A 26503-nucleotide genomic window follows, 5' to 3' on the forward strand; every position below is an offset into this window, starting at 1 on the left:
ACCGACAGATCCGATGCAGGCCGCTCATCACATGAAAGAGAAGGTATTTCACACTCTTTCTCAGGTCTGATGAGGTTTGGGTGTTCCCTATTATTTTCACCTCTGTTGTTTTGACCATCAGATACTCGTAGCGACCAGTCGGAGGGTGTGGACTAGAGATGGGCTCTGTGCCCTGATACCGTGTCATGGTTACATGGTGATAAGCCGTGACGGTTTGAACTTTCCTGTGGAGATGATTCATGTCGTTAAAGAACAAACGATGGACTAAACGATGGACTAATCGCTTATATTCGCTGTGAACAGCTGGACTAGATTCTTATCATATCTAATTACCATAAACAAATGGGCTGTCGGACAAAATTTCCCTTGCATAAAGGACTGTGGCAGGATTATGGTAGCTGATGTGTTTTCTGATTATACACTCTAAACGTGTATGAATCAGAACCCATTGGATAAGGATTTTCCTCCAATAAATATGTGCTGGCCAACAAATGTATGCAATGAAATGTAATTGAGTTGGTCCAACTCAATTTGATCAAAAACTGTTTAAATGAAATTGATACATTTATAAAATAACATTTTTATGCTTGTCAAACATGTAACATTTAATTGGAAAATCAATTTTAAGCAGTTTTATTAATTATAATATATAATGTTCCAAGCGACACATAATGAGTACCTTACAAAGCAAAACCTTTCAAATAAATTAGGTTGATTAAACACAATTAAATTAAGTTGTGACAAAAAAATCATGTTACTTTAACTGATTTTTTAATGTTTTTTAAAATACATTAGAAGCAGTCACATTCAATTTGTGAAGTATTATTACGATTTACAATTTTTACGATTTGATTCTGTTTTACTACTCCCGAGTGTCACATGATTCTTCAGAAATCATTCTAATATGCTGATTTGATGCTCAAGAAACATTTTTGGATTTATTATTATCAATGTTGAAAACAGTTTAATATTTTGGAATATTAAGGAAACTGTTACATTATAAATGTCTTTACTGACACTTTTGAATGAATGAATGAGGCATTTATATAGCGCTTTCAAATGTACTACTGTACACCCAAAGCGCTTCACACTCATGTCAGGGGTCTCTCCTCAACCACCACCAGTGTGCAGCATCCACTTGGATGATGCGACGGCAGCCACAGTACAACGGCGCCAGTGCGCTCTCCACACACCAGCGATAGGTGGAGAGGAGAGAGGGGGATAGAGCCAATTCAGTGGATGAGGATTATTAGGAGGCCATGATTGGTAAGGGCCAATCGAGGGAATTTGGCCAGGACACCGGGGTTACACCCCTTCTCTTTTACGAGAAGTGCCATGGGATTTTTAATGACCACAGAGAGTCAGGACCTCTGTTTAACGTCTCATCCGAAGGACGGTGCTCTTTGTCAGTATAGTGTCCCCATCACTACACTGGGGTGTTAGGACCCACACAGACCACAGGGTGAGCACCCCCTGCTGGCCTCACTAACACCTCTACCAGCAGCTACCTGGTTTTCTCAGTTGGTCTCCCATCCAGGTACTGACCAGGCTCAGCCCTGCTTAGCTTCAGTGGGAAACCAGTCTTGGGCTACAGGGTGATATGGCTGCTGGCATCACTTTTGATTCATTTAATGCATACGTACTGAATAAAATTATTACTTTCTTAAATTTTTTTCCTCAAACTTGTAAACTATACACTGATAATAACAACTTGTAGGACTTACTTGATAAAATCTTTGTAACAATTTGCACTCTTAGTTTTCTTAGTAAATTTTACTGCTGTGAAATCAAGTACATATTACTTACCAGTATCAAGTAATATGTACTTAACTATAAATGTAACATTTGCAAAGACATTAAGTAAATGTTACTTAATTATATTTAACTTAGCAGGTTGTATTTATTAAAAGTAATCAAGTAAATTTAATTTTAAAAGGTGACATGCTTCATGCCACAATGCATTCTCGGAGCCATGGATGAGTTTTGCACAATCTAAAAAATTATTGGTAAAAAACAACCCAATGTTGGGTCAAATACGGACTGACCCAGCAACTGGGTTGTTTTAACCCAGCGATTGGGTTGTCTTAAGCAAATATTTAACCCAAATGCAGGGTGAAAACAACTCAATTGCTGGGCTAGTCCATATTTGACCCAACATTGGGTTAAAACAACCCAGCATTTTTTAGAGTGCACGATGCACCCAGAATGAGATGAAGCATGTCACCATTGTTGAGATTCATAGGCTGATTCTTAATGTCTGTGTGTGAGTAAAGCTCGCAGGAGTTCAAAGTGCTAAGTCTACAATCTGTTATAAAACATATTCAACTTCTCTGGTTAAAACCATGCTGGATCCTTTCTAGAAAAAAACAAAGTTAATAGTATATTACTCATACTCAGTCATAAGATTGGTGAATTAAGCCACTACACAATGATCATATTCTGATCATCAAGCAGCCAACAGCATCTGATTGTGTTTTCTCTTGCTTTTCTTGCCACAGCAAACCCAGATACAGCAGCCAGAGAAACACTAACGTTAAAAAGTCGTCAAACTGCCCAACTAAACAAAACACTGATCACCATAATGGTGACATAAAAAAACTCTATTAATTATCAATAAGAGCTTATGTACACGTATAAGATATAGACGTATAAGATTCTGCTTCTTATAAGATCCCTCTATCATCGGGTATCAGCTTATTAACAGCAGGTGTGCATCATAAATGCTCAATCATCACTTAATTATCTCATTAACTCCAACACTGATTCGGTGTTACCTTTTAACACTCTGAGTGTGGACTCATATGAACACCAGCAGTGTTCATTTAACACTGAGGATTTTGCTGTATATATATATCCCAATCCAATAGTTTTATGACCTGTCAAAAATACATGCATTTAGTTTGCATTTAGGCGAAGGGGCTTGCCGCCCATTGATTGCATTCAAAAGTTATCTGTTCCTGCTTTAGCTCCTAGACTGATGCACATGGTTGAAGCTACTGGTGCTAACGTCACTTTAGCCGTGAAAGGCTGTGGTCTAACGTTAGGTTTTAAAAACATTACATTTTATTTTCATTAAAAATGTGACCAGACTTTCATATCGTTAGCGCACTAAAAATAAAATGGCTGACATCATACATGCACTTGCTGCTAACGTTAAACATGAATGTTTATTTAGTATCCAAGTTCTCCTGCCATCCAAACTTTCCTTCTTTGGTGCAGACTAGCTTTGATAAATTAATTGCTGCAAAATTTTCAGTGGATATAAAAGCGACTAAACGTTTTTAAATAAGGCTAACATTAGCTAGAGGACACACACAGGCAGCCAGCCCTTAATCACGGCCATCTTAAATTATTTTGAAGTGAACCAGATTGGGTGAGTTTTTCTACAAGAATGTGGCTAACTACATTTAATCCCCTCTATATTTGACTAACTTAACCACCAGTCTCAACTTTAGAGAAGTGGATAATGCCGGCGCTTTAGCTACCGTTATTGTGATTAAAACTCACATTCAGTTAAAAGTCAAAACTTATTGAGAATAAGTCAGCCACATAAAAGAACGACCGCTGAACAAGCGGGATATTTTTGTAAAAAACAAACAAACAAACAAACAAACAAACTTTTGTGCATATTCAAACGCACTTTGCTTTTCAGATTAAAATTTACTTCATATTTTTTGGTGAATGTGCTGTGACTATAAAACATTAAAAAGTATTTGTAAATATATGATAAAATGTACTCTTTCTTCTCAGTTAATTTATTAAATGAATAAATAGTGTAAATTTACAATATAGAGTACAATTCTGACTTGTTATTCTGACTTTTTATCTTACAATTCTGACTTTCTTTTAATTGCAGGTTTATAAATCTTTTTGCAAATCTTACTTTTTTCCTTAGGATTACAGGATATAAAATTGCAATTATGTGTTATAAAGTAAGGATTGCAAGATATAAACTTGCAATTCTAATTTTCTTGCAATTGCAAGTTTATTTCTCGCAATTCTGAGAAGAAATGTCAGACACATGAGATAAAAAGTCACTATTAACTTTTTTATTTTTTTATTCTGTGGCTTTATTCCTGAGAAAAAAGTTTGAATTGCCAGTTATAAAGTCGGAATTGTGTGTTTATATCTTGCAATTCTTTATAACACACAATTGCAAGTTTATGTCCTGTAATCCTGAGCGAAAAAGTCAGAATTGCAAGAAAAAAAGTTTGTTTTATCTCAATCTTAAATCTGAATTGTGAGATAAAAAGTGACAATTATTTTTAAATTATTTTTATTCTGTGGTGGAAACAAGCTTCTTACTCTGCACACTAGTCATCCCTTCAGTCTAATAACGGTACATCCAAGATAAATTTGTTAATCTAACAGAGCCTCACAGGGAAGCAAACAGCACTAAAAGTAACACAGGTTTGACATCAGGGGTTACGCAAACATATCAGAAAGTGGGCGGACAGCAATGCCACATCCTGTTTGATTCAAGGGTGATTCCCAGGCCTGTGTATCGTCATGGCAACCTCTGTTGGGGTTAAAGGTCAGAAGTTCAGAGAGTATATTACCTACCTTTCAAAGAAAGAGACACAGAGGATGTGCTTAACTGATTCAGCTGTGCTCTTGTAGAGTTTTATCCCTCTTCAAAGTTCAGGCAAAACGGATTATGAGCTTTTTCTCTGAAGAGCATGCTGATTTCCCAGTTACTGTTGCCCAGTAGGAGGGGTATGAAATGAAACCAAGTCTATCTTCAAAGTTATTTCAAATCCTGTTTCTTTCTCAGTGTATGGACTTAATTCAAGACCTGCTGAAGGAAGTCCAGGCGCTCAAAGAGTCCAGAGATGTCCTGAGACAGGAAGTTCATGCTCTGAATGGTCAGCTCAGCCAGGTGAATGCACACTCCCACCAGTATCACTCATCAAACATTTCTGCTCATATATATCAACGCTTGATAACATGTTGTCATCTTCAGCTGAACATGAATGAGCTGGCTGACCATTTTGTGGCTATGGAGCAGTATTGCCACCGAGTGGAAGATCTGGACAACACCACGGTGAGTAAGGAACGGTCTATTGTCAAAAGTGTACCAATGTATGAAGCCCCTTGACACAGATATCACTTTACATCCAAGCAGCTTTCTGTCGGTCAGCACGCTGAATTCAAGCCAAATTTGCATAAGAATTTTTTTTATCCTCACATACAGGTCATGCAGATTCCTATTGAAATTCCGAAAATAATGCATGTATGTGTAAAATAATAAGTTGTTCAGATGTGTTTTGGTTTGGTTATTTTTTTGTTTCCCTGTCAAGTGGACAGGGAAACACAGATGTGAACAGATGTGTTCCCTGACCTAGGCTGTGTCCGAAATCGCCCCATACGCCATTTGTAGTGGTGTCCGAGACTATAGTGGACTGTAGTGCACTCATTCAATCCCACAATGCACCACAACAACAAGTCTACAATCGATGTACGTTTAACGACTAGAGAATTCCCACAATGCACTGTGAATTATTTATTGCGTTTTGCAACCTTCCGCAGTCTCTCTTGAAGTCAACATGGAAGTGACTTAAACTGCAATTCTTCGACTGTCCTCTAGAGACAGGCTCCAGAGGGGAGTCAAATCTGTGTCTCCCCCATGTTAAAATGGCCATCTTTACAGCAGAAAAAAAAACATGTTTACAGCCTGGTACAAAAAAAGTGGTTTTGGTCTACACAGCTAATTTTGCCCTTCATGACAACTGTGAGGAGGGTGAATTTTTTTATAGCTTTATTTAATTATATTAAGCCTTAAAGTTCTGCATATTATACATGACAGAGGTCAAGATCACTCTTTTCATCTTACAATGAGAGCTGCCAGTTTGCAAACAGCAAAGCACAAACTATGCAAAAGCGGCAGCCTTTCCGTCACACTCAGTGTCTGAATTCCCTCGCTCATTTTCATTCACTCCTTTAAGTGAACTATATTAGTAGGGCTTAGTAAATGAGGAGCGATTTAGAACACAGCTCTAGTTTCCTAGGCTGTGTCTGAAATCTCATACTCTCTTGAGTAGTTTCTTATTTTGAGTAAGCATTTACTTCACGTTTGGATTTGTGTAGTACGAGTATAGTCCGAACGTACTACATCTGCTATGTTCATGTAACCTGCCAGCTTGTGTTGCGCCACTTCACCTCCATTTATAAATCCTCGCCCATGGCCTCATGGGATAGTAAATCGAATGCACTCTTGAATCTCACCTGAAGTAGTAGGTCATACCGGGGCTGTTTTTCGAATACTATTTGTTTAGACATTCTACTCGGCTGGCGCACTGCTGGCGTGCTGACGTAAAGTATGCACAGCCCCAATTCACTTTTAATGTATGGAGAAGAGCAGCGTCAACATTCTGCAAAATGTCACCTTTCTTGTTCCACAGAAAAAATAAATAAAGTCATGGGTCTGGATGACTAGCCTGATGTCGTCATACTGAATTCTAGTCAGAATATGAGTCTGAAACTGCTCCACTGGGCTGTGATTATGGGGCGTGTTTCAACCGAACCAGGAAAGACATCAATTGGATAGACCTACAACCAATCAGAGCAACGAAGCGACGCATAACGTTAGTTGTCAAATGTCAACAGAACTCAACTGAGCTGTGTTGCCAAGTTTGCGGTTTTCCCGCAGGTTGTTTTCCATGTCCACGGGTTGAAGCGACCTCAATTTTGTGATATATAGACCCAGGAATGCACATTTTAGCAGGCAACCATGCCAAAATAACACACATTTTACCCCCCAAACGCCATTTTTTCTCGGAGGAACCACCCCGAAAAGCTATTGAGCTTGTTTAGGGCTAGTAGTTGGCAGGTTTTGTTGTAAGAACTTGGCAACCCTGTAATAAGTAACATTATAAAAAAAGATGAGTTTTAATGATCTTTGCCGGTGTTGTAAAAAAAAGAATTTAAGGATACACAGTTACTTACCAACACAATCATCACTTCTGAGAGAAATAGTGAAGGTGATGCATATACGAACAAGTTTTCTGTTTTAGATTAGAACAAATTCAACCCAAGCGCCTTTGATGATGTGCATGATGAAGCCCGCCCTGATGATTTCATTGGTCCGAACAGTTTCTAATGATTCCTCTATGGATCAAGTCCAGACCGAACCGCCCGAGTTCAAATGTTGTGGGCGGGGCTGAGTTCTGCTGGCATCTAGGCTACAAGATGACATGACTATTAGTAAATATAGTCAAAAGCAGAATGTTGCCTTTTATGGTAACTGTTCTTTTAAAATTATCCAATTTGTGCTAAAACCATAACAAGGACTTTAGAGACTATGTTGCCAGAGAAGGATTGTTACGTTTACCTGATCACATTGACCTGAAAACCCGAATTATATTCTTCCTCTCTCTCAGAAAGAGCTGAAGGACAAGATGGCCCTGTACCCTGTTCCAGAGGAGCTCACACAGTGTGTCACATGGGAAGTGATGCAGGCTGCGCTCATCAGCGAGAGGCAAAAGATCCAGGAGGCATGTCCAGCTGTAATCACTCAATACACAGCATGAAGTCAATTTAGTGTGTCCTGTAACCTTTCACAACCATCCTAAATCTCACAGGTTCTTATCACAGTCATTGTTTGGTTAGAGCAGGCGGCAGCTGCAGTTGAGGCAAACATTGACCTGAATGACTGATTTGCTAAATGTAAATGCATAACCAAACATCTACAAACACAAACTGAGGCCAAAAACGAAGACATTCATCTCAGCCTCAGATGGCATGAGCTGTGCTTTGTAAATTACTTTCCCTCTTACATTCCCAGGGGTTGCAGAGCACCATCTCCAACGTTAAGGACACTGTACCCGTCCACCCTTTGAACCTTGGTAGCCCGATTAAGGATGACAGACCAGGTACAGGTGGCACAGCTGGTGTAGATCTCTCTCATCAGGTTTCTACTCCACGTCAGTCCCTGTCTGACGAGGCTCTGTCCACTGCGATGAGCCGCCCTCTGTCCCGGGTCAGCATGGGGGCTGAGCGCTACCCGGAGACCGTAGAGGCTCTGAAGGAGGTGGGCCGACTGCGAGACCGGCACGAGAGTCTGGAGGCTCGCGTTGGCCAGCTGGAAGCAAACAAGGCTGATAAGACCCAGCTTCGACATCTCCTCGCTGCAATGGGTACGACATAGACATCAGGGTCACAACTGACAACATGCTTTATATGCATTATTTCTATTATTCATTGATAATTCTAATCACAGTTATTATTCATGACCACACAAAGTGGCACAGCCTCAAGAGGCTCATTGCCTTAAAAGATGCTGATGTTAAAATTAAAGAGTTAGTTAACCCATACATTTGTCGTTCGACACCCGTAAGACCTCCGTTCATCTTTGGAACACAAATGAAGATATTTTTGTTGAAATCCGATGGCTCAGAAAGGCCTTCATTGACACCAATGTCATTTCCTCTCTCAAGACCCATAAAGGCGCTAAAGACGTCGATACAAAGTCCATCTCACTACAGTGGCTCTACAATCATTTTATGAAGCGACGAGAATAGTTTTTGTGCACAAAAAAACTAAATAACGACTTGTATAGTGTTGGGCCGATTGCAAAACAAAGCTTCGAATGGTTATGAATCAGTGAATCGATTCATGATTCGGATCACGTGTCAAATTGCTGAAATCACGTGACATTGGCGAATCTGAATCCTGAAGCGATACACTGATTCATAACGTGCAAAACTTTGTTTTGAAATCGGCCCATCAATATAAGTCGTTATTTTGTATTTTTTGCGCACAAAAACTATTCTCGCCGCTTCATAAAATGATTGTAGAGCCACTGTAGTGAGATGGGCTTTGTAAAGATGTCTTTAGTGCCGTTATGGGTCTTGTAATTATTGACAGAATTTTAATTTTTGGGTGAACTAACCCTTTAAAGGTGTAGGGTAGGTAAGAATTGGTTAAAAATGTTTTTTCCAAATTTGTTTAAACTTTCTTTATATATCAATACATAATTAAAATGTAAGTACTCTGAAAAAGAAAGTATAAAAATTGAGTGTCTGTAGACCTCTCAGGACTGTTTTAAAGACAGCTCATTATTTCCATTCACTCCACCTTCTCCCTTCTGGGCTCTTTCCAAAGCCACGCCCCCAAAACACATGAACGCGCAGAAGACGCATTATTTACCTGAGACAAGCGGAGAAGAAGGAGTGGAGTGCATGTAATGCACGTAATAAAAAATCTAACTTTATCAGTATGAATATAAACAAATAAGATGTCTTTTAGTACTCACTATCAAGCTAGAATACCGATACTGGTAAAGTTTAAAATATATTTTTGTTTGATTTGGTAACGAGCTAGTGATATTTATAAGGCAAAGAAAACGGGTTGATACATGTTTTTACAATAACATCAGTTATACTGTGATATAGATGAATTTCATGTAAGATTCATAACATATACTGTGTTTTGCATGTAAGAGTTTCCATGATGAATATAAAAACAAATCAAAGGCGGAAACAAACGTGCAGGTAAAGTTCCCGGTGAACATGGTAAAAGAGTTGAGACAGCGGGTAGCTTAAGCTAACTTAGTTTTAAAAAAACGTCCTGGATGCGGTGTACTAGCTTTTACACATGCATTTTGTTATCTAAAGTAAAATTTTGCGAAATTCAACACAACAGCGATCAACTTGAACTAAGCATATTGAGTTTTTATCATCTCTACTAATTGCTAAGTGTATAACATTGTAACTTTATCCTAAGTAATGTTATGTTATGGGTCCTGTACACTGTGCGATTTTTCAAAATCCTTTGCGAATGTCCCTTGTCAGACTGTACGAAGATGATCGCTGCTGTAAGCCGTGTCACACTGTAAGATCTCAGTTGTCATTAATGTCAGACTGCACGATAGTGAAGGCGCGCTAAAAACGGACGCGCACAAGAAAACTCGTCCGGAGTTTTATATCATCAATAAATGACGTGTTTGGTGACAGTGAGCTGCATTACACGCGGGACTGAAATGCTGGCTACAAAGAAATCTCTAGTACTCGTTTTGGTCATAGTTTGTCTTGAAAAACAGAGATATAAACAGATAAAAACAGAGTCGTAGTAGGAGAAGTCACACTGCAGGATTGTGCGCCAAATCTTCTGACACTGCCAGAATTTCGTCTGAGGTTAAATTTGATCGCAGCGCTCATTAATCGGCTGCCGGTGAACATGTCAAACTAACGACCAAAGACGTCAGATTTTAGCCTAGGATCAGAGGAATCTTTTAGGATTTGCTAAATTTGTCTCAGACAACCAAATCGTGGCCAACATCGCACAGTGTGCACCCGGCTTTATCTATATTAGGCAGCTACATGTGCTCTAGTGATACATGCTTCATGAAAACATAAACCAAAAAAATGAAAGATTACCTGTCCAGCAGAAATACAGCCATCAAGGAGTCGCTTTTCAGCCCCTTTAGGTCCCTCAGTTCTCGACATCGTTGGAAAGCCGCACTGATATTTGCTCACATTTGATTTCTTTGTTTATCCAAAGACTTTTTTTGCATTGCCTTTTCTTGAACTGTCTTCCTTTTTTTTGTATTGTTTACCTTCACTGACTGCAAAACCCAGCACTGTGAATTTTGAATGCTCTTTCTCTGCCATTATTATCTCTGCCAGTATTAGTAGACTGTCTGCCTAATATCCCCTAACTCTTTTATTGTGATGGTCCTCCAGTTCTACTGACTACAAGTGACTTTTGCAACTATATGTCAACTTATCCTAACCCTAACCCTCTCTAATGAGAGTTAGTACACATGTGGGTGCAACGTTACTTATTTGACATTACTTGTCAATTGTTATTTGTCAATTGAATGGGCCCTATCATATACCTGGTATAATGCAACGGCTCGTGTTTTTTGCTAGTTTTAGCCCAACGCAGTTATCATTATCACATCCAGCACCACGTTGTTTAAATAGCAAATGCACTCGCGCCCATCTGTTCACCCCTGGGCGTGCTGGTCTGAAAACCAGGTGTGTTCAGAAGCATTGTTGGCGTGTTGCTATTTTGAGGAACTGAAAATGACCGCCATTGACCAACAAAAACCTGGCCTAAAGTCAATAGTGCAGTATTTTAGTGTTATTTAAAGGGTGTGCTAGTAATGTGCGCCTATAGGCGGGTGCACAACGCTTGTACACTCTGCTTATTACACACACATGGACGCACATCGCATTCTGGAGAAGCGTTCAGTCTTTCCGCTCGCAAATTCCTCCATGTAAATAGTGAATCCGCCATGGTGCGATCTCAACTGGCTTTTCGCAACTGGAATGGGAGATGAGACTCTGATTCGTTTATTGCACATTTCGCCCAAAAGACACCCATGACTCATAAAGAGACTAGGTACAACCCTTTAGGATCATGCGCCTGGCGCACCAATCGTTTTTTCCATCATTAAACTAGCAAAAGTGGATTCGGACATGCCTATTTCAGACCATGTGCTCAGATTGTTAAAATAGGGCCCAATGTGTTATAGGGACCATCAAAATCAAGTGAAACCAAACGGATAGTTCTGTCATTATTTACTCACCATTTCATTCCAAATGCTTGACTTTCTATATCAGTGGAACACAAGTATGTTTTGCTTGATGTTTTTTGCAGAAGAGAAGCAGATTCCCGACCACATCCCAGAGCAGCTGAATCATCTGAGGACTCTTGTGGACAGTCTTCTAGCTGATAAAGAGAAGGTATGAGAGAAAAATAATTAAACCAATTATAATTCCTACACCCTAACACATTTAAGCGTTATCCGATTAAATGAAAATCAAGTTCCTGAAAAGGTTGTTTTCATCGTTACACTTTATGTAATTAACTAAACAGAACTTCCTCTAGACTTCTATTGTTGTTAAAGGTGAAGTGTGTCATTTGTGTCAGTCAAACAGATAGTCTAACCCTAAACTCGTGCCGGTGACTGAGCAACCAATGTTGGGCTGGTCGAGATGCTCAAACAAACAATTGTATAAACGAGCAATGCATTGATTGTGCCACAACAACACAGTTTACACTTTTCAACGCAATCAATCTAACCGGAATAGTAGAATATATTCAAAGGTACATTAGGTAACTTATTATTTGTTCAAAACTAACAACATTTAAGCCAATACATCATCAATTCTTCTTCCAAAACATGTGAAGCCTATTTAAAGTGTTTATATTTTAGACCTGTCAGGATGGTTTTCGAGGGGAATTAATATTTCATAATATTACTGTTTTTACTGCATAACTGTGATCAAATAAACATAGCCTTGGTGAGCAGAAGAGATTTCTTTCAAAAACTTTACATAACCAAATTTTTTATTTTTTTATTTCTTATTTTTAGAACAGTCATGTCAGTCATGCAAATGGTAAACAAATATTAAAGGTGGCATTTCCAAATATGATTTGGAAAATTTGGTAAGTTCTGTTCCAGATTGTTGTTTTCAAGAAAATTAATACTCAATTCAATTCTGAATGACACACAGCCCATGGTTTTGTCTGATTTAGCTTACTTCTGGCCATATTTATCCATTTTATGTTGGTCAAATCCACACTCAAACTTGTTTTATATCATGTACTTATATTATATAGACATAATATTTCCACAGACATAATGGTATGTATATTGAATAAACTGTATATTCTATCCCCTAACCATAAACCCTAAACTTTCTGCATTTTTACATTTTCAAAAAAACATAATTTCTAAGTTGTCTTCCTCATTGGGACCAAAAACTGTCGGCCGTCCAAAAATGTTTTAACCCCCATAACATAGGGTTTAGCAGGAACACACACACACACACACACACACACACACACACACACACACACACACACACACACACACACACACACACACACACACACACACACACACACACACACACACAAACACACAAACACACACAGACACACAAACGTCTGGTTCACTATCTACACCGTACAAACCGTATTTTCTATTCCCCTACACTGCCTCGACCCCTAAACCTACCCATCACAGGAAACATTCTGCATTTTTACTTTCTCAAAAAAACTCATCCTGTATGATTTATAAGCCTTTTGAAAAGTGGGGACCGCTGACTGGTTCCCACAATGTAATATAAACAAGGGCACACACACACACACAGAAGCAGAAGCAGCATGTGACAGTGTAGATGACTCCTGTAGGTGTCAGAGGTGGAGAGTGTGTTGATGAACATGAGCTCAGACTCTGCAGGACGGAGCACAGGTTCAGCCAGCGATCAGGACACAGACGCCTCACAGATAGAGCAGACAACCATGCAGACATCTCACATCAGGTACTAATGATCACAATGAACCAGTCACTCATCATAGGCAATTCGTGTCCCACAATTTCACTTGGCATCAGTTTTTGAAACAGCAACATTTGCATTTGGCGGTCAAAATTGGTAATTAAAACCATGTAGGATCAGAGTACAGTGCTGGAAACCAGGTGTACAGATACAGTGGATATAAAAAGTACCCACCCTTCGGGAACCCATCTTTTCTAAACCCGGATGTAGAGACAACTGAATAGATTCAAATTAGTATTATGATTGAGAGACAAATTATCATGGGATTAACGTCACAAGGTTCGTCATTTTTCCAAGAATATGTTTCAGAATTGGGCAAAGTTTGCTCATATGAGGGAATGGCATACAGATTACTTAAAAAAAAGAGGTTTATAGGAGAAATATCTGACACTTATTGAGGGTACAGGATGATGACCTGGTGGAGAGACGCAATATAAGAGTCACTTTAATGTAGTTGATTAATAACCCTTTCACATTGTTTTTTTAATTATTCCTTTTTTGTACTTTTATTTATTTACTTATTATTTATGAATTGTTAGTTTCATCCAGATGTATTCTAGCCATCGTCATGCAATTGTAACTGACACGTGTTGGATGGGTGGCTAATATCAAAGTCTATAGATATAGAAAGACGGTTCACTCCTATTACTTTTGAATGGGAGAAACTGCAACGTCCAATATGGTGGAATATCTGTGACTGTGTTGATGTTGATGGAATAAATTCAGCAGAGAATCAGGTGGATGGTCACCAAAGGTTTATTTTATTGGCCTGAGAAAACACACGGCCAAAATGGCTGATTAGAGGCACTGCATCACCGTTGCATGAATAATCAGCAGAGAAGCATCATGAAACTGCTGGTGAATACGGAGCACCCCCCTCGATATAACGTACATGCGTACAAGTGATGCAACATCCAATGGCGAGTTTTCCCAATTTGTGCATGAATTTATCTAACATTATTTAAACCCTGTCACATATGTCCTGCCTTTAAAATAGAAGAGCCAATCACTGATTGATAAAGTCATTGCGTCACTGCAGCTGCTGTTAGAAGCTCCGGTTCCTATAGAAACCTGAGACTCGTGCTTAGGACTGCAGATGTGCATTGGCTTTTCTAGCCTGAGAAAAAAAAATGTTTTAGCACTATTTGAGCAAAATAAAAAACATTTTAGGGACAGTTCATGTTATATTTTGTTGCTGATTTGAAATATGTTATTTAATTGTGAGTTTGCCAAACAGTTTTTGAGATTTCAGGACTTCCCCATTCCTAGACTTGGATGGCCGAAATAGCTGGCCGGAGGCGTAGCAAATATGGCCTCTAAGTAACAGACTTTCCTTGAAAGAGACTTTGGTAATATGGAAGGGGTGTGACAAGATCGTGTACCATGAGATCTTGCGATATTAAAAGGTGACAAGATTTCTTGTCGAGTGAAAAGCTGTCTTGCAATATCGGGTGAAATTATCATAGAATAAGTCACCACTATGTTTACATTACATCCTCCACTGTCGTTTTGTCTCCATTATCACAGATATCTTAGGCTGTGTAGTTGTAACCACCTCTTAGCTCTGCTCTGCTCTGTTTGAATTTTGGATATTGAGAGAGTACTTTGATGATGTTTGCACTTAATTAGACTAAATAAGATAAAAAATATATTTATTTTTGTTATTTATACTGTTTTTATTGCCATGTTCAGTTCGTGGAAAGGAGTTGAATTAGGTCACACAGCCTCAGTCAGAAGTTCTGGAAGCTCATAATTCATGTACAGTAAGGTCTGAAGAGACTCGTGTGAAATCATACAGGAGAAAAGCCAGTCAGTTGAGTTTCTGGAAAAACCTTTTACAGTGCTTGTATATTGTTGTCATTCAATGCATTTGATAATTCATTCTCAGAAGTATGTACAAGATGATTAATTAAAACTAGGGCTGTCAACCGATTACATTTTTTTATATAATTAATTACACAATGTGGCGATGAATTAATCGAAATTACTCCCAGAAATAATTTAAATTAAAGTAGCTTCAGAAAGAAATATTGTGGTTGATCTATAACCTAAATGTTTGTTTTTATTAATATGGAAAAATGAAATAATTTTCACAGAAATTCTAAATAAGAAACTAAAACGGCCAGTAAATATCTTATGGAGTAAGTCATTGAGTCATTCAGGAGTGAAGTAAATGGTTTTCACTTGTTTATTTTATTAAACTGTTGTATGAGATCAGGATCGCATTTGCACTGTTTGCTATTCTGGACAGAAACTTGTGTGATATTTATTATTCTGTATATCAGTGTTAATGTAAAGTGCGTTCTTCTTCTTCTTTCGGCTGTTCCCTTCAGGGGTCACCACAGCGAATCATCTGCCTCCATCTATTTCTGTCCTCTGTATCCTCTTCTCTCAGACCAACTACCTTCATGTCCTCCTTCACTACATCCATAAACCTCCTCTTTGGTCTTCCTCTTGACCTCCTGCCTGGCAGCTCTAACCTCAGTATCCTTTTACCGATATATTCACTCTCCCTCCTCTGAACATGTCCAAACCATCTCAACCTGGCCTCTCTAACTTTGTCTCCAAAACATCTCACATGTGATGTCCCTCTGATGTACTCATTCCTGATCCTATCCATCCTCGTCACTCCCAAAGAGAACCTCAACATCTTCAGCTCTGCTACCTCTAGCTCTTCCTCCGGTCTTTTCCTCAGTGCAACTGTCTCCAACCCATACATCATCGCTGGTCTCACTACTGTCCTGTACACCTTTCCTTTCATTCTTGCTGGTACACTTTTATCACACAACAGACCTGACATTTTTCTGCACCCATTCCAACCTGCCTGCACATGCTTCTTCACCTCTTTTCCACACTCCCCATTGCTCTGGACTGTTGACCCTAAATACTTAAAATTCTGCACCTTTACCTCTTCTCCCTGTAACCTCACTGTTCCACTCGGTTCCCTCTCATTCACACACATGTATTCTGTCTTGCTGCGACTAACCTTCCTTCCTCTTTTCTCCAGAGCAAACCTCCACCTCTCTAGACTTTCCTCCACCTGCTCGCTGCTCTCACTACAGATCACAATGTCATCCGCAAACATCATAGTCTATAGAGATTCCTGTCTGACCTCATCTGTCATCCTGTCCATCACCACCGCAAACAAGAAGGGGCTCAGAGATGATCCTTGATGCAGTCCCCCCTTCACCATGAAGTCCTCTGTCTCACCTATGGCTACTGCTCTCATACATATCCTGTACCACTCTAACATACTTCTCTGCCACTCCAGACCTCCTCATACAGTATTACAGATCCTCTCTTGGCACTCTGTCATATGCTTTCTCTAAATCTACAAAGACACAATGCAGCTCTTTCTGACCCTCTCTGTACTTCTCCATTAACATTGTCAAAGCAAATAATGAATCTATAGTGCTCTTTCTTGGCATGAAACCATACTGCTGCTCACAAATGTCCACTTCTTCCCTTAGCCTTGCTTCCACTACTCTTTCCCACAACTTCATTGTATGGCTCATCAGCTTAATATCTCTGTAGTTTCCACAACTCTGCACATCTCCCTTGTTCTTAAAAATCGGCACCAAAACACTTCTCTTCCATTCCTCAGGCATCCTCTCACTCTATAAAACCTTGTTGAACAACCTACCTAGTTAAAAACTCTACTGCCATTTCTCCTAGACACTTCCATACCTCCAATGATCATCTGGATCAACTGCCTTCCTCTCTTCATCCTCTTCAAAGTTCCACGTATTTTACCCTTGCTAATACTTTTACTTCCTGGTCAACAATATTTGCATCTACAACTCTTCTCTCCCTGTCATTTTCCTCATTCATCAGTTCCTCAAAGTACTCCTTCCATCTTTCCCTCACCCTACTGTCACCTGTTAAAACATTTCCATCTCTATCTTTAATCACTCTAACCTGCTGCACCTCCTTTCCATCTCTATCCCTCTGCCTCGCCAACCGATACACGTCCCTCTGACCTTCCTTACTATCTAACCTTGCATCATGTCCTCATACGTTTTCTGTTTGGCCTTTGCTGCCTCTATCTACCTCACGCTGCATCACCCTATATTCCTGTCTACTTTCCTCCGTCTTCTCACTGTCCCACTTCTTCCTAGCTAACCTCTTCCTCTGGATACTCTCCTGGACTTCCTCATTCCATCACCAAGTCTCCTTGTCTTCTTTCCTCCATCCAGATGACACACCTAGCACCTTTCTACCAGTCTCCCTGATCGCTTTGGCTGTAGTAGTCTAGTCATCCGGAAGCCCTTCTTGACCACCTAAAGCTTATCTCAACTCCTCCCTGAAAACCACACTGCACTCGTCCTTTTCCAACTTCCACCACTTTGCCTTCTGCTCTGCCTTAACTCTCCTCATCTTCCTCACCACCAGAGTCATCTTACACACAAACATCCTATGCTGTCTAGCTACACTCTCACCTACCACTACTTTACAATCGCTAATTTCCATCAGATTACAGTGTCTACATAAGATAAAGTCCACTTGTGTGCTCCTGCCACCACTCTTATATGTCACCCTGTGTTCCTACCTCTCCTGAAAGTACGTGTTCACCACAGCCATCTCCATACTTTTAGCAAAGTCTACCAACCTCTGTCCTTCTGGGTTCCTTTCCTGAAGACCAAACCTACCCATCACTTCCTCGTCTCCACTATTCCCTTCCCCAACATGTCCATTCAAATCTGCCCCTATCACTACCCGCTCACCTCTGGGAACAGTCTGCATCACTTCCTCAAACTCACTCCAGAATCTGTCTTTCTCATCTTGCTTACAACCTACTTGTGGAGCATAGGCACTAACAACATTCAACATCACACCTTCAATTTCCAGCTTTAGACTCATCAACCTATCTGACACTCTCTTTACCTCCAGAACATTCTTCACAAACTCCTCCTTCAGGATCACGCCAACTCCCTTTTTCTTCCTGTTCACACCATTATAAAACAGTTTAAACCCTGTTCCAATGCTTCTAGCCTTGCTCCCTTTCCACCTGGTCTCCTGGACACACAGAATGTCAACTTTCCGCCTTTGCATTATATCTACCAGTTCTCTGCCTTTACCTGTCATTGTACTAACATTTAAAGTCCCTACTTTCAGTCCTAAACTCTTCTCTTTCTGCCTACGGACACGCCTTCCTCCTCTAACACACTTTCATCCTTTCCTTCTTTGACTAACAGTAGCCCAATTTCCACCAGTGCCCTGTAGGTCCATGGCACTGAAGGTGGTCGTTGTTAACCCGGGACCCAACCGATCTGGTATGGAAGTCATATTCCTGATTCGCATAATGAATTTGGCAAAAAAAATACGTCAGATGCCCTTCCTGTCACACCCCTCTCTCTTTATCAGGCTTGGGACCGGCACAAGGTACACTGGCGTGTGACCTCCTGTGGCTAGATTGTTAATGTAAAGTGCATTAAATGTGTTAATAATTTTTACCCAAACGGATTAATCTAATGAATGTGTTAAATCGACAGCCCTAGTTATAACATTTCAAAATGCACCTGCAGACTATTTTTCCAGTCATGAATTTTGTCATTTAGGATTTATTAAATGATAAGCAAAAATCTCACCTAGTCTCTCTCATTCTCATGAACCCAATCTAATGTCTCGTCTCATGAGCTAAATGTCTCGTCACACCCCTAGTTGGCATTTTCCAAATGTGTTACAAACCTACATAGGTTTGAGCAGGAAGTAAGATTTAATTTACAGGAACTACGGGTGGAAAATAGCAATTTGCTAAAACCCGGTGCAATGCATCTCTCCTTGTTATAAACAAGGCTAATGTTTTTATTGTGCACTGTCCCTGTCTCAAATAAAAGTAATAATAATAATAATTCAGGCAGTTCAGAATTGGCTCTTTCTTTCGGTTGACAGTAACTCCATTTATCTGCATTTTGATCTTTGAAATTTTGCAACCCTTTTACATTCACAAACAGCTATATTAGGCCTACACCCTTCATGCAAGATAATAGCCGAAAAAGCATAATAGGTTTGCTTTAAAATAATCCAACTGCATCAGTACTCACACCCTTTTATAATTGGGTATGTGGCTTTGTTCTACTCTATGGAATTCCAGAGCTGACATAATAATAAATAAATACATAAATAATTAAAAGAAGACGTAAAAGAAACAAAAATACGTAATATATACATAAATACATATGCAAAGAAATGTAAAAATAGATAAATATTTAAACATTTTATGTATAATTGTATGTTTTAATTTATTTATGTATATTTGTATTTGTCTACATTTATAATGCATAGCAATTGAGCTCAGAGAGGCTGTGCTAAAGCTTTGAGGCTACAGGGACACCTTGTGGTGCGACCAAGCGAAACGCAACCCGTTGCAAGTCACACAGGGAACGAATGACTTAGAGATGGGCAATATGGCCAAAATCTTACATCACGGATGAAGTCATTTAATATCACCCTACTACATGTATATTAGCCGACCATACATACTCTTTATCCTGGACATGGCGGTAAAACATCGTTTGGCCATGATTTCTAAAATGTTCTGGCATACATGAACAGAAATCACATCTTCAACAGATCTGATAACAGATACTTTGACACGGAAACGCATGAAATGATCAGCCTTGGGATTCCATACTTCTCCTCAAGCGTGAAATGGTACACATCGGTCTCAACCTGAAGATCAGCTGAGTACTGAAATTAAAATAAAGTGTCTTTAGTATTAGTTCAGGGGTGTGCGCACTTATGCAGTTAGTTATCCCACATTTTTTATGTTTTTTTTATTTTTATTTTTTTATATGCAATTGCAAAAGTTATTTTTTACATTAAAGACTTTTTATATCCACTGTACAATTATAACACTTTAAATATTTTCTTCCTTTGTGAGGATATTCTCATAGAAGCTGGGCATAATTATGCTATATCCAAATCAATTTGCTCCTCGATTTTCTGGGGGAAGTCATCCCAATGCAGCAGTTAAATTAATCCGAACCTGATTTAACTGGAAAAGAAAGCGCAATTTCCTTTCACTAGTGGACATTTTGAGCTCTCTGTACTTCACACACACTCATACAGGATTGCAGTACTGAAGCTGGATGAGAAAGTGCAGGTGCTGATGAGAGAGAAGCATGACAGAGCGGAAGAGAGAAGCAGCCAAGACAGACTCATACAAGAGCAGGTCAGACAGACAGAACTCCTTCATCCATAGAGCTGGGCCATATATCAAACCCTATATAGTTCACCCAACAATGAAACTTATCCCATAATTTAAACCCCCTCAAGTCATCCACATTTAACTAGATATTTATAAAGTAAAATATCTAGTTTCCGGTTGACCACCTTCATCGTCATCATCGTACCATTTACACTTTAAAAAAAAAAGTTGAATACGGAAGGCGGTCGGTCGAAAGCTAGATATTTTTCTTTATAAGGTGTTAAATATGGATTTTTTTCTTACACAAACCCATCGATTCCCTTCAAAAGGTCTTTATTAAGGCCAGGACATTTTTAATATAATGATGATTGTATTCGTCTAAAAAAGAAGAATGTTATATACAAATAGGATGGCTTGAGGGTGAGTAAATCATGGGGTCATTTCATTTTTTGGGTGAACTATCCCTTTAAGAGAGCATATGAAATACAAAGGGTTACAATTCATCGCAATAATCTATATATCGCCCAGCCCTGATGGTTTGATACTCTACCATTGTGTTATTCATTAACATTCTTTTAATTTATTTACGGTTCACCTGTAGTTAAACAGCCTCAGGGTTAAGATGGAGGATATGATGTCCTCATCCTCCTCCTTTCCCATCTCAAAAAGTCAACTGAAGAAGGCAGAGCTCCAAAGCTCAGGTTCAGGTCAGGGTGAGAGTTCAGGTCAGGATCAGGTTCAACAGCAGAAAGAAGCTCACAAGCTAGTCCAGGAGGTCAGTCAGTTGCCCAAGAAGGACAAGACCACTCCCCTCATGAAACGGGAACACAAGAATAAGGTACATGACAGACAGGGACAGAGAGTCTTCTTCTTCTTAAGGAATTTTAGGAAACATTCGAGACAAATTTTGCACTGAAATGAAGCTGAGTCTCCTGCGCTCCGACAGATCAGTGAAATGTTCCTTTGTGTGTGTGTGATGTTGCGAAACGTGTGATTTGTGCTAGAGCATTGATGTGGCGAGTGATGTGGAGGGAGCCTTACTGCAGCTGCAGGCCGACTGCGAGAGACTCCACGGCACATCCAGACGCCTGATGGAGGAACACAGCGAGAAACAGACCCACATCGATGTGAGTGAGAGCATCGCAGCTGGTGTCCATCAAGAAGCTATTCTACTGTCTCCCAGTGGCATTTACAGTTTATTCAGATTCAGTGACTGAATTTAATACGCAGTTATAGCAAATTATGACTTTTGAAAAGTACACTTTAGCATACTTGAAAAAACTCTTTACAGAAATAACATACTTAATATAATACTAAATTTAATGTTTTCAGACACTTAATATTTAAATTTAAAAGCAGTAATAGTAGACACTAACTAAGGTTAAAAAAGTTGAAGACTCCTTGAAACACCTCTGATATGTTTGTGATTGGCTGCATTGCTCAACGCTGCAAAGCACGCTGTAATAGAAACCTTTGATTCTTTAAAAAGCGCAAACACCAAATCTGTTTCGCAAATATGCTTTTATTATTATTAAATATGCTATATGAGGAGAAAACTGATCCTAGACTTTCCTTAACTCTCTTTAAAAGCAATCAGAAGCAGCAGCAGACATTAGCGAGCAAATTTAGTGAATCTGTGGCCTTAAATTGCAAGCCTTAAAGGAACACTCCACTTTTTTGAAAATAGCCTAATTTTCCAACTCCCCTAGAGTAATATAGGTTTCGAATCCATTCAGACAATCTCCAGGTCTGGCGGTAGCACTTTTAGCACAGCTTAGCATAAATCATTGATTCTGATTAGACTATTAGCATCTCCCCCCCAAAAAAACGACTAGAGTTTCCATATTTTTCCTATTTAGACTTTTCTGTAGTTGCATCGTGTACTAAGACCAACAGAAAATCAAAAGTTTTGATTTTCTAGGCTGATATGGCTCATGATCAAGGACCTTTGCTGCCGTACCATGGGTGCAGTGGCATAAATATATTACGCATGCCGGAAAATAGTCCCCAGCATGCTCTCTGTGTAAGCCAAGTATAGCAGGTTGTCACACTGGTTATGTTGGAGGAAGTTAGCCTGTTTTCAGGCGCTGTGTAATATCATTACATTTTAAATGGAAAAAATATCGAAACTCTTTGGTAATTGTTTGAGCGAGATGCTAATGGTCTAATCAGATTCAATGATGTATGCTGAGCTATGCTAAAAGTGAAAACCTAGAAATCTAGACGCACCCTAGCGGCAGCAAATCTAATCTGCCCGCGAGTGTCGTCTAGCAACTCTCAATACCCTTCTGAGCTGTAATCCCCAAACTCTTGTCGGGTTAATCACATCATGTATAGAGTCAGTGGGCGAGGCCATAATGACGACGGCGGAGTTGCGTTTGCGTGCTTCTAGTAAACACAGAAACTGGCGAACGGCGGTCTTTCGAATCAGCTTTGACCGCGACTCTGGAAGACTTGGAGTTAAGCTTTTCTCTGAGAAAAGAACAAAGAACGGCACTGAAGTCATTCTTAAAAAGGGAAGATGTGTTCAGAGTTTTGCCGACCGGATACGGCGAATGTTTAATCTACCAACAAGCTCTGTTTCACCTTTGTTGCTCTGGTTGGTGTAGCGCTATCCTATCGCGTGCAGAGGGAGTTTGAAAGACAAACGTTTATCCCGCCCCTCGGATTGAGCCCTGTCAATGGTGAGTTTCCAGACCAAACATCTTGATGTGGGTCTGGCTTGTCAGGCTAGGAGATCAGCTGAATTGATTCGAAACCATCAAAACTCAACTGTTTAACACACAAAAAAAGTGGAGCGTTACTTTAAGGTGAAGCCTTGCCTTACCTGAGGTCTGCCTATGACCTCAACGACGCAACATGCTATTGTTGAAGGTAAAAGGTAAAAAGTACTTACACAGAGACACATGTCATGGTAGGGACTTCCTGTTGAGCTAGATATAATTATCACACCCTTGCCCAACTCAAAAACTGTGAAAGTTTTCTGTAAAGGCACATAGACTTAAGTTGTGGCTTTTCCAGCGTCTGTACAAGGTTTTGGAGGAACTGGAAGATAAGAAAGCCGACAAGGAACTGGTGGAGATGAAGATTGAAATGGTGAGTTGTTTCTTTATAATATTTCATAAATATTTCAAGTGCATCAGCTCTCTGTGGTCCCCATCGGGCCACCACAGTCACTTTTAGTCAGTGGACATTGTCTCTTTGCTCCTCAGAAAGCAGACAAAAGGGCTCTGGAGAGCCAGGTGAGCCGCATGCAGTTTGACAGCATGACCGAGCAGCTCAATGCCATGTTACAGGAGCTGCTCAGCAAGATCAGCGGTCACGAGAAGGACTGGAACAAGGTCATCGAGAAGATCTCCAATGAAATGGACTGCAAGGTGAGAGAAGGATTGGCAGAAGCCATGATATCAGTACAATACTTCATTTAACATCTCTATGGTGTAAGAAATATTTTTAGGAACCTGTACGTCTTAAATTTCTCATGGATAGAATTGTTCTAAACCTTCCATTAATATAACAGCTTTTTTTTTTTATAAGTTCAGAGATAAGTGTGACATTATGGTCGTTTTTTTCTCATCACAGAAAGTACAGAAACAGGTATGTTTTGTAATATGTATGTAGATGAACCGGATTGAGCTGGATGCTCTGAAGAAACAGCTGGATGATCTCTGGAGGACCATCCACAAGAATCTGCAGACAATGTCGCTCCCAGACCAGGACGACGCCGCTGGACTCAGGAAGTAAGAGACCAGATTCACTTTTTCTAAAATATATAGACTTTATGTGTATAGCCACCTTTATCATTCTTCTGTTTTTGCAGAAGTTCTGTATAGTTCTATGGCATCTCTGTCAAAGAGTAATTAGCTGGTGAAGTGTATTTACGTATTGTAGGGTTAAGGAAAGTTATCTAGTGTACTGTTTGAAGCATAGACTGTAAAAAAAAGATGGATGAGGGGCTTTCACTCTCTTCTGCTGTAAGTAAGTCAACCCACCAGTGTCCAAATCATGACCATCTAGGGTCTCGGTCTGACCATCTAGGGTCTGCGCAGTAGTGAGCGCAAAGTGGAGCCGAGATATCAATTTTTGTGAAATAAGCAGTTATGGATATGTAGAGATTGAAGAGGCTATCAATCATAACGCCACACCCCCGTTTTTATAGCATCAAATAACTAAAGCAAACTTATTTAAAGAATTAACTTTTCTTCTTCTTTGGAAAACATTTATTTGAAGTGTAATTTGATTTAGTTTGTCTACATCTCATTACATTAAATGGAGAGGGCGGGGCTTATTACCTATACTAGGACCAGCCACCTGGGGGCGATCGAGGTGCTTTGGCTTCACTTTTCAGCACTTGTGTGGCACACTTGGTTTGCCGATGTCATAGCAAATGCCAGTAGCCCGGGAAAATTTCAAAATGAGCGGTTCATTCATAAGTCTACAAGATCTTACCTTCAAGCTGTGAAAAAAAAAACAACGACCCAAGGTTTTCCAGCAGAACATTGCCCAAAGCTTGCCTCCTTCCCATAGTGCATCCCATAGCTTGTTTGTTTGATCGGACCACTCGGGTCAGCCTTCGCTCCCCAGTTAAATAAGTTGCGACACCATAATTTTTTAGTCTATGTTCCTGACAAAGCGAGTGGTTATTGACCAGAATAAGCTGCAATGTGTATTTGCATCCTTGTGCATGTTTCTGAAATGTGCATGGAAACAAAGCTCACTCTTTTTCACTTTGTCAAAGACAATTAGTGGCCCGGTTTCACTGCATCTCCTGTGATCGTCCAGTGGATATGCCGACGCCAGGACAGTACGTAAACACTACACAGGACACCTGACATGACACACATGACAAATTTTTTGCCACAATCCAGTACCGGTAATTAAATTGGTTATTTAAAAATATATTACATTGTTCATACAGGTTATGACTTGAATACACATCTTCTATAATGAGATTGCTTCATTTTCTGAATAAAAAAGTAAATAAAAAAGTAATAAAAAAATCAAATAAATGTATTAATTAACTTAGTATAAATGAAATAAAAATACAAATCAAATACTAAGAAATAAAATTAATATTAGTAGAGAAAAACAAATTTGGGTTGAGTTATTATTATTATAGGATTTTGTTGTTGTTATGCAGTGTTTGGTAAGTTACTGTAAAAAAGTGATTCATTACTAGCTACTTATTTCATCTTCAACAGTGTAATTAAGTTACTGTACTAATTACTTTCTTTATAAAGTATTGCATTACTTATTACTTCCTTTCAAATCCCACATACCACATAATGTATAGTCATGCTATAGTACAGTTTTTCATGCAATAACATCAGAGGTAACTGTAATAAAATTACAGAAAAATGTATCCCTTACTTTTTCAAGGAAAAGGTATAAAAAATCATAAAAAATTAATATATATATATATATATATATATATATATATATATATATATATATATATATATATATATATATATATATATATATATATATTAATGCTGTAAAAATTGGTGATAACACATGCAATTTATTTTTTCAATTTAACACGTGAAAAATATTTAACGCAGCATCCGTTTTTTTTTTTGACAGCTGGCCACAAGTAAATATGACTTTTATTATAATGGGTTTTTTTTAAAAGATTTTTTATTTATTTACTTGAAATGTATATAGCTTTTAATAATGCTGTAATGTTGAATGTCTGCCATTAATGTTTAAAAAAAATCTATTTCAGAGACATCAATAGCAGTATCACTGATACTAGCTTTCATAAAAAGATGCCATTACAACAAACTTTCCAAATATATACTTAATTTAAGTTGTTTCTACATTCATTTGAAGAGTAACTGTGATATCATTATAATATAAAAATACTAAAAACGCAGATGTTTTAATTGCAATTAATTACTGAACATTTATTTATTTATTTATTTAAATAAGTGCTGGTCATATTATTAGAATATAATCAAAAAGTTGATTTATTTCACTAATTCCATTCAAAAATTGAAACTTGTATATTATATTCATTCATTACACACAGACTGATATGTTTCAAATGTTTATTTCT

The 26503-nt window shown here is 38.9% G+C and overlaps 1 protein-coding gene across 3 annotated transcripts in view; it reads left to right on the forward strand.

The window, feature by feature from the left end:
- LOC137051119 (glutamine-rich protein 2) overlaps positions 1-26503 on the forward strand; it is a 44865-nt gene that overhangs the window by 8081 nt on the left and 10281 nt on the right. For 2 of the 3 annotated variants that reach the window (XM_067428798.1, XM_067428799.1), the window contains exons 2-14: positions 4775-4879; positions 4964-5044; positions 7380-7493; positions 7784-8135; positions 11605-11690; positions 13147-13277; positions 20364-20466; positions 21044-21280; positions 21447-21569; positions 23464-23538; positions 23655-23819; positions 24064-24182; positions 25181-25246. In XM_067428798.1, the coding sequence (XP_067284899.1) occupies positions 4775-4879; positions 4964-5044; positions 7380-7493; positions 7784-8135; positions 11605-11690; positions 13147-13277; positions 20364-20466; positions 21044-21280; positions 21447-21569; positions 23464-23538; positions 23655-23819; positions 24064-24182; positions 25181-25246 (1757 nt within the window). The remainder of the gene's footprint in view (positions 1-4774; positions 4880-4963; positions 5045-7379; positions 7494-7783; positions 8136-11604; positions 11691-13146; positions 13278-20363; positions 20467-21043; positions 21281-21446; positions 21570-23463; positions 23539-23654; positions 23820-24063; positions 24183-25180; positions 25247-26503) is intronic. The other variant, XM_067428800.1, reaches the window with a different exon arrangement.

Source organism: Pseudorasbora parva, chromosome 2 (genome assembly GCF_024679245.1).
Source record: "Pseudorasbora parva isolate DD20220531a chromosome 2, ASM2467924v1, whole genome shotgun sequence".
NCBI lineage: Eukaryota > Metazoa > Chordata > Actinopteri > Cypriniformes > Gobionidae > Pseudorasbora > Pseudorasbora parva.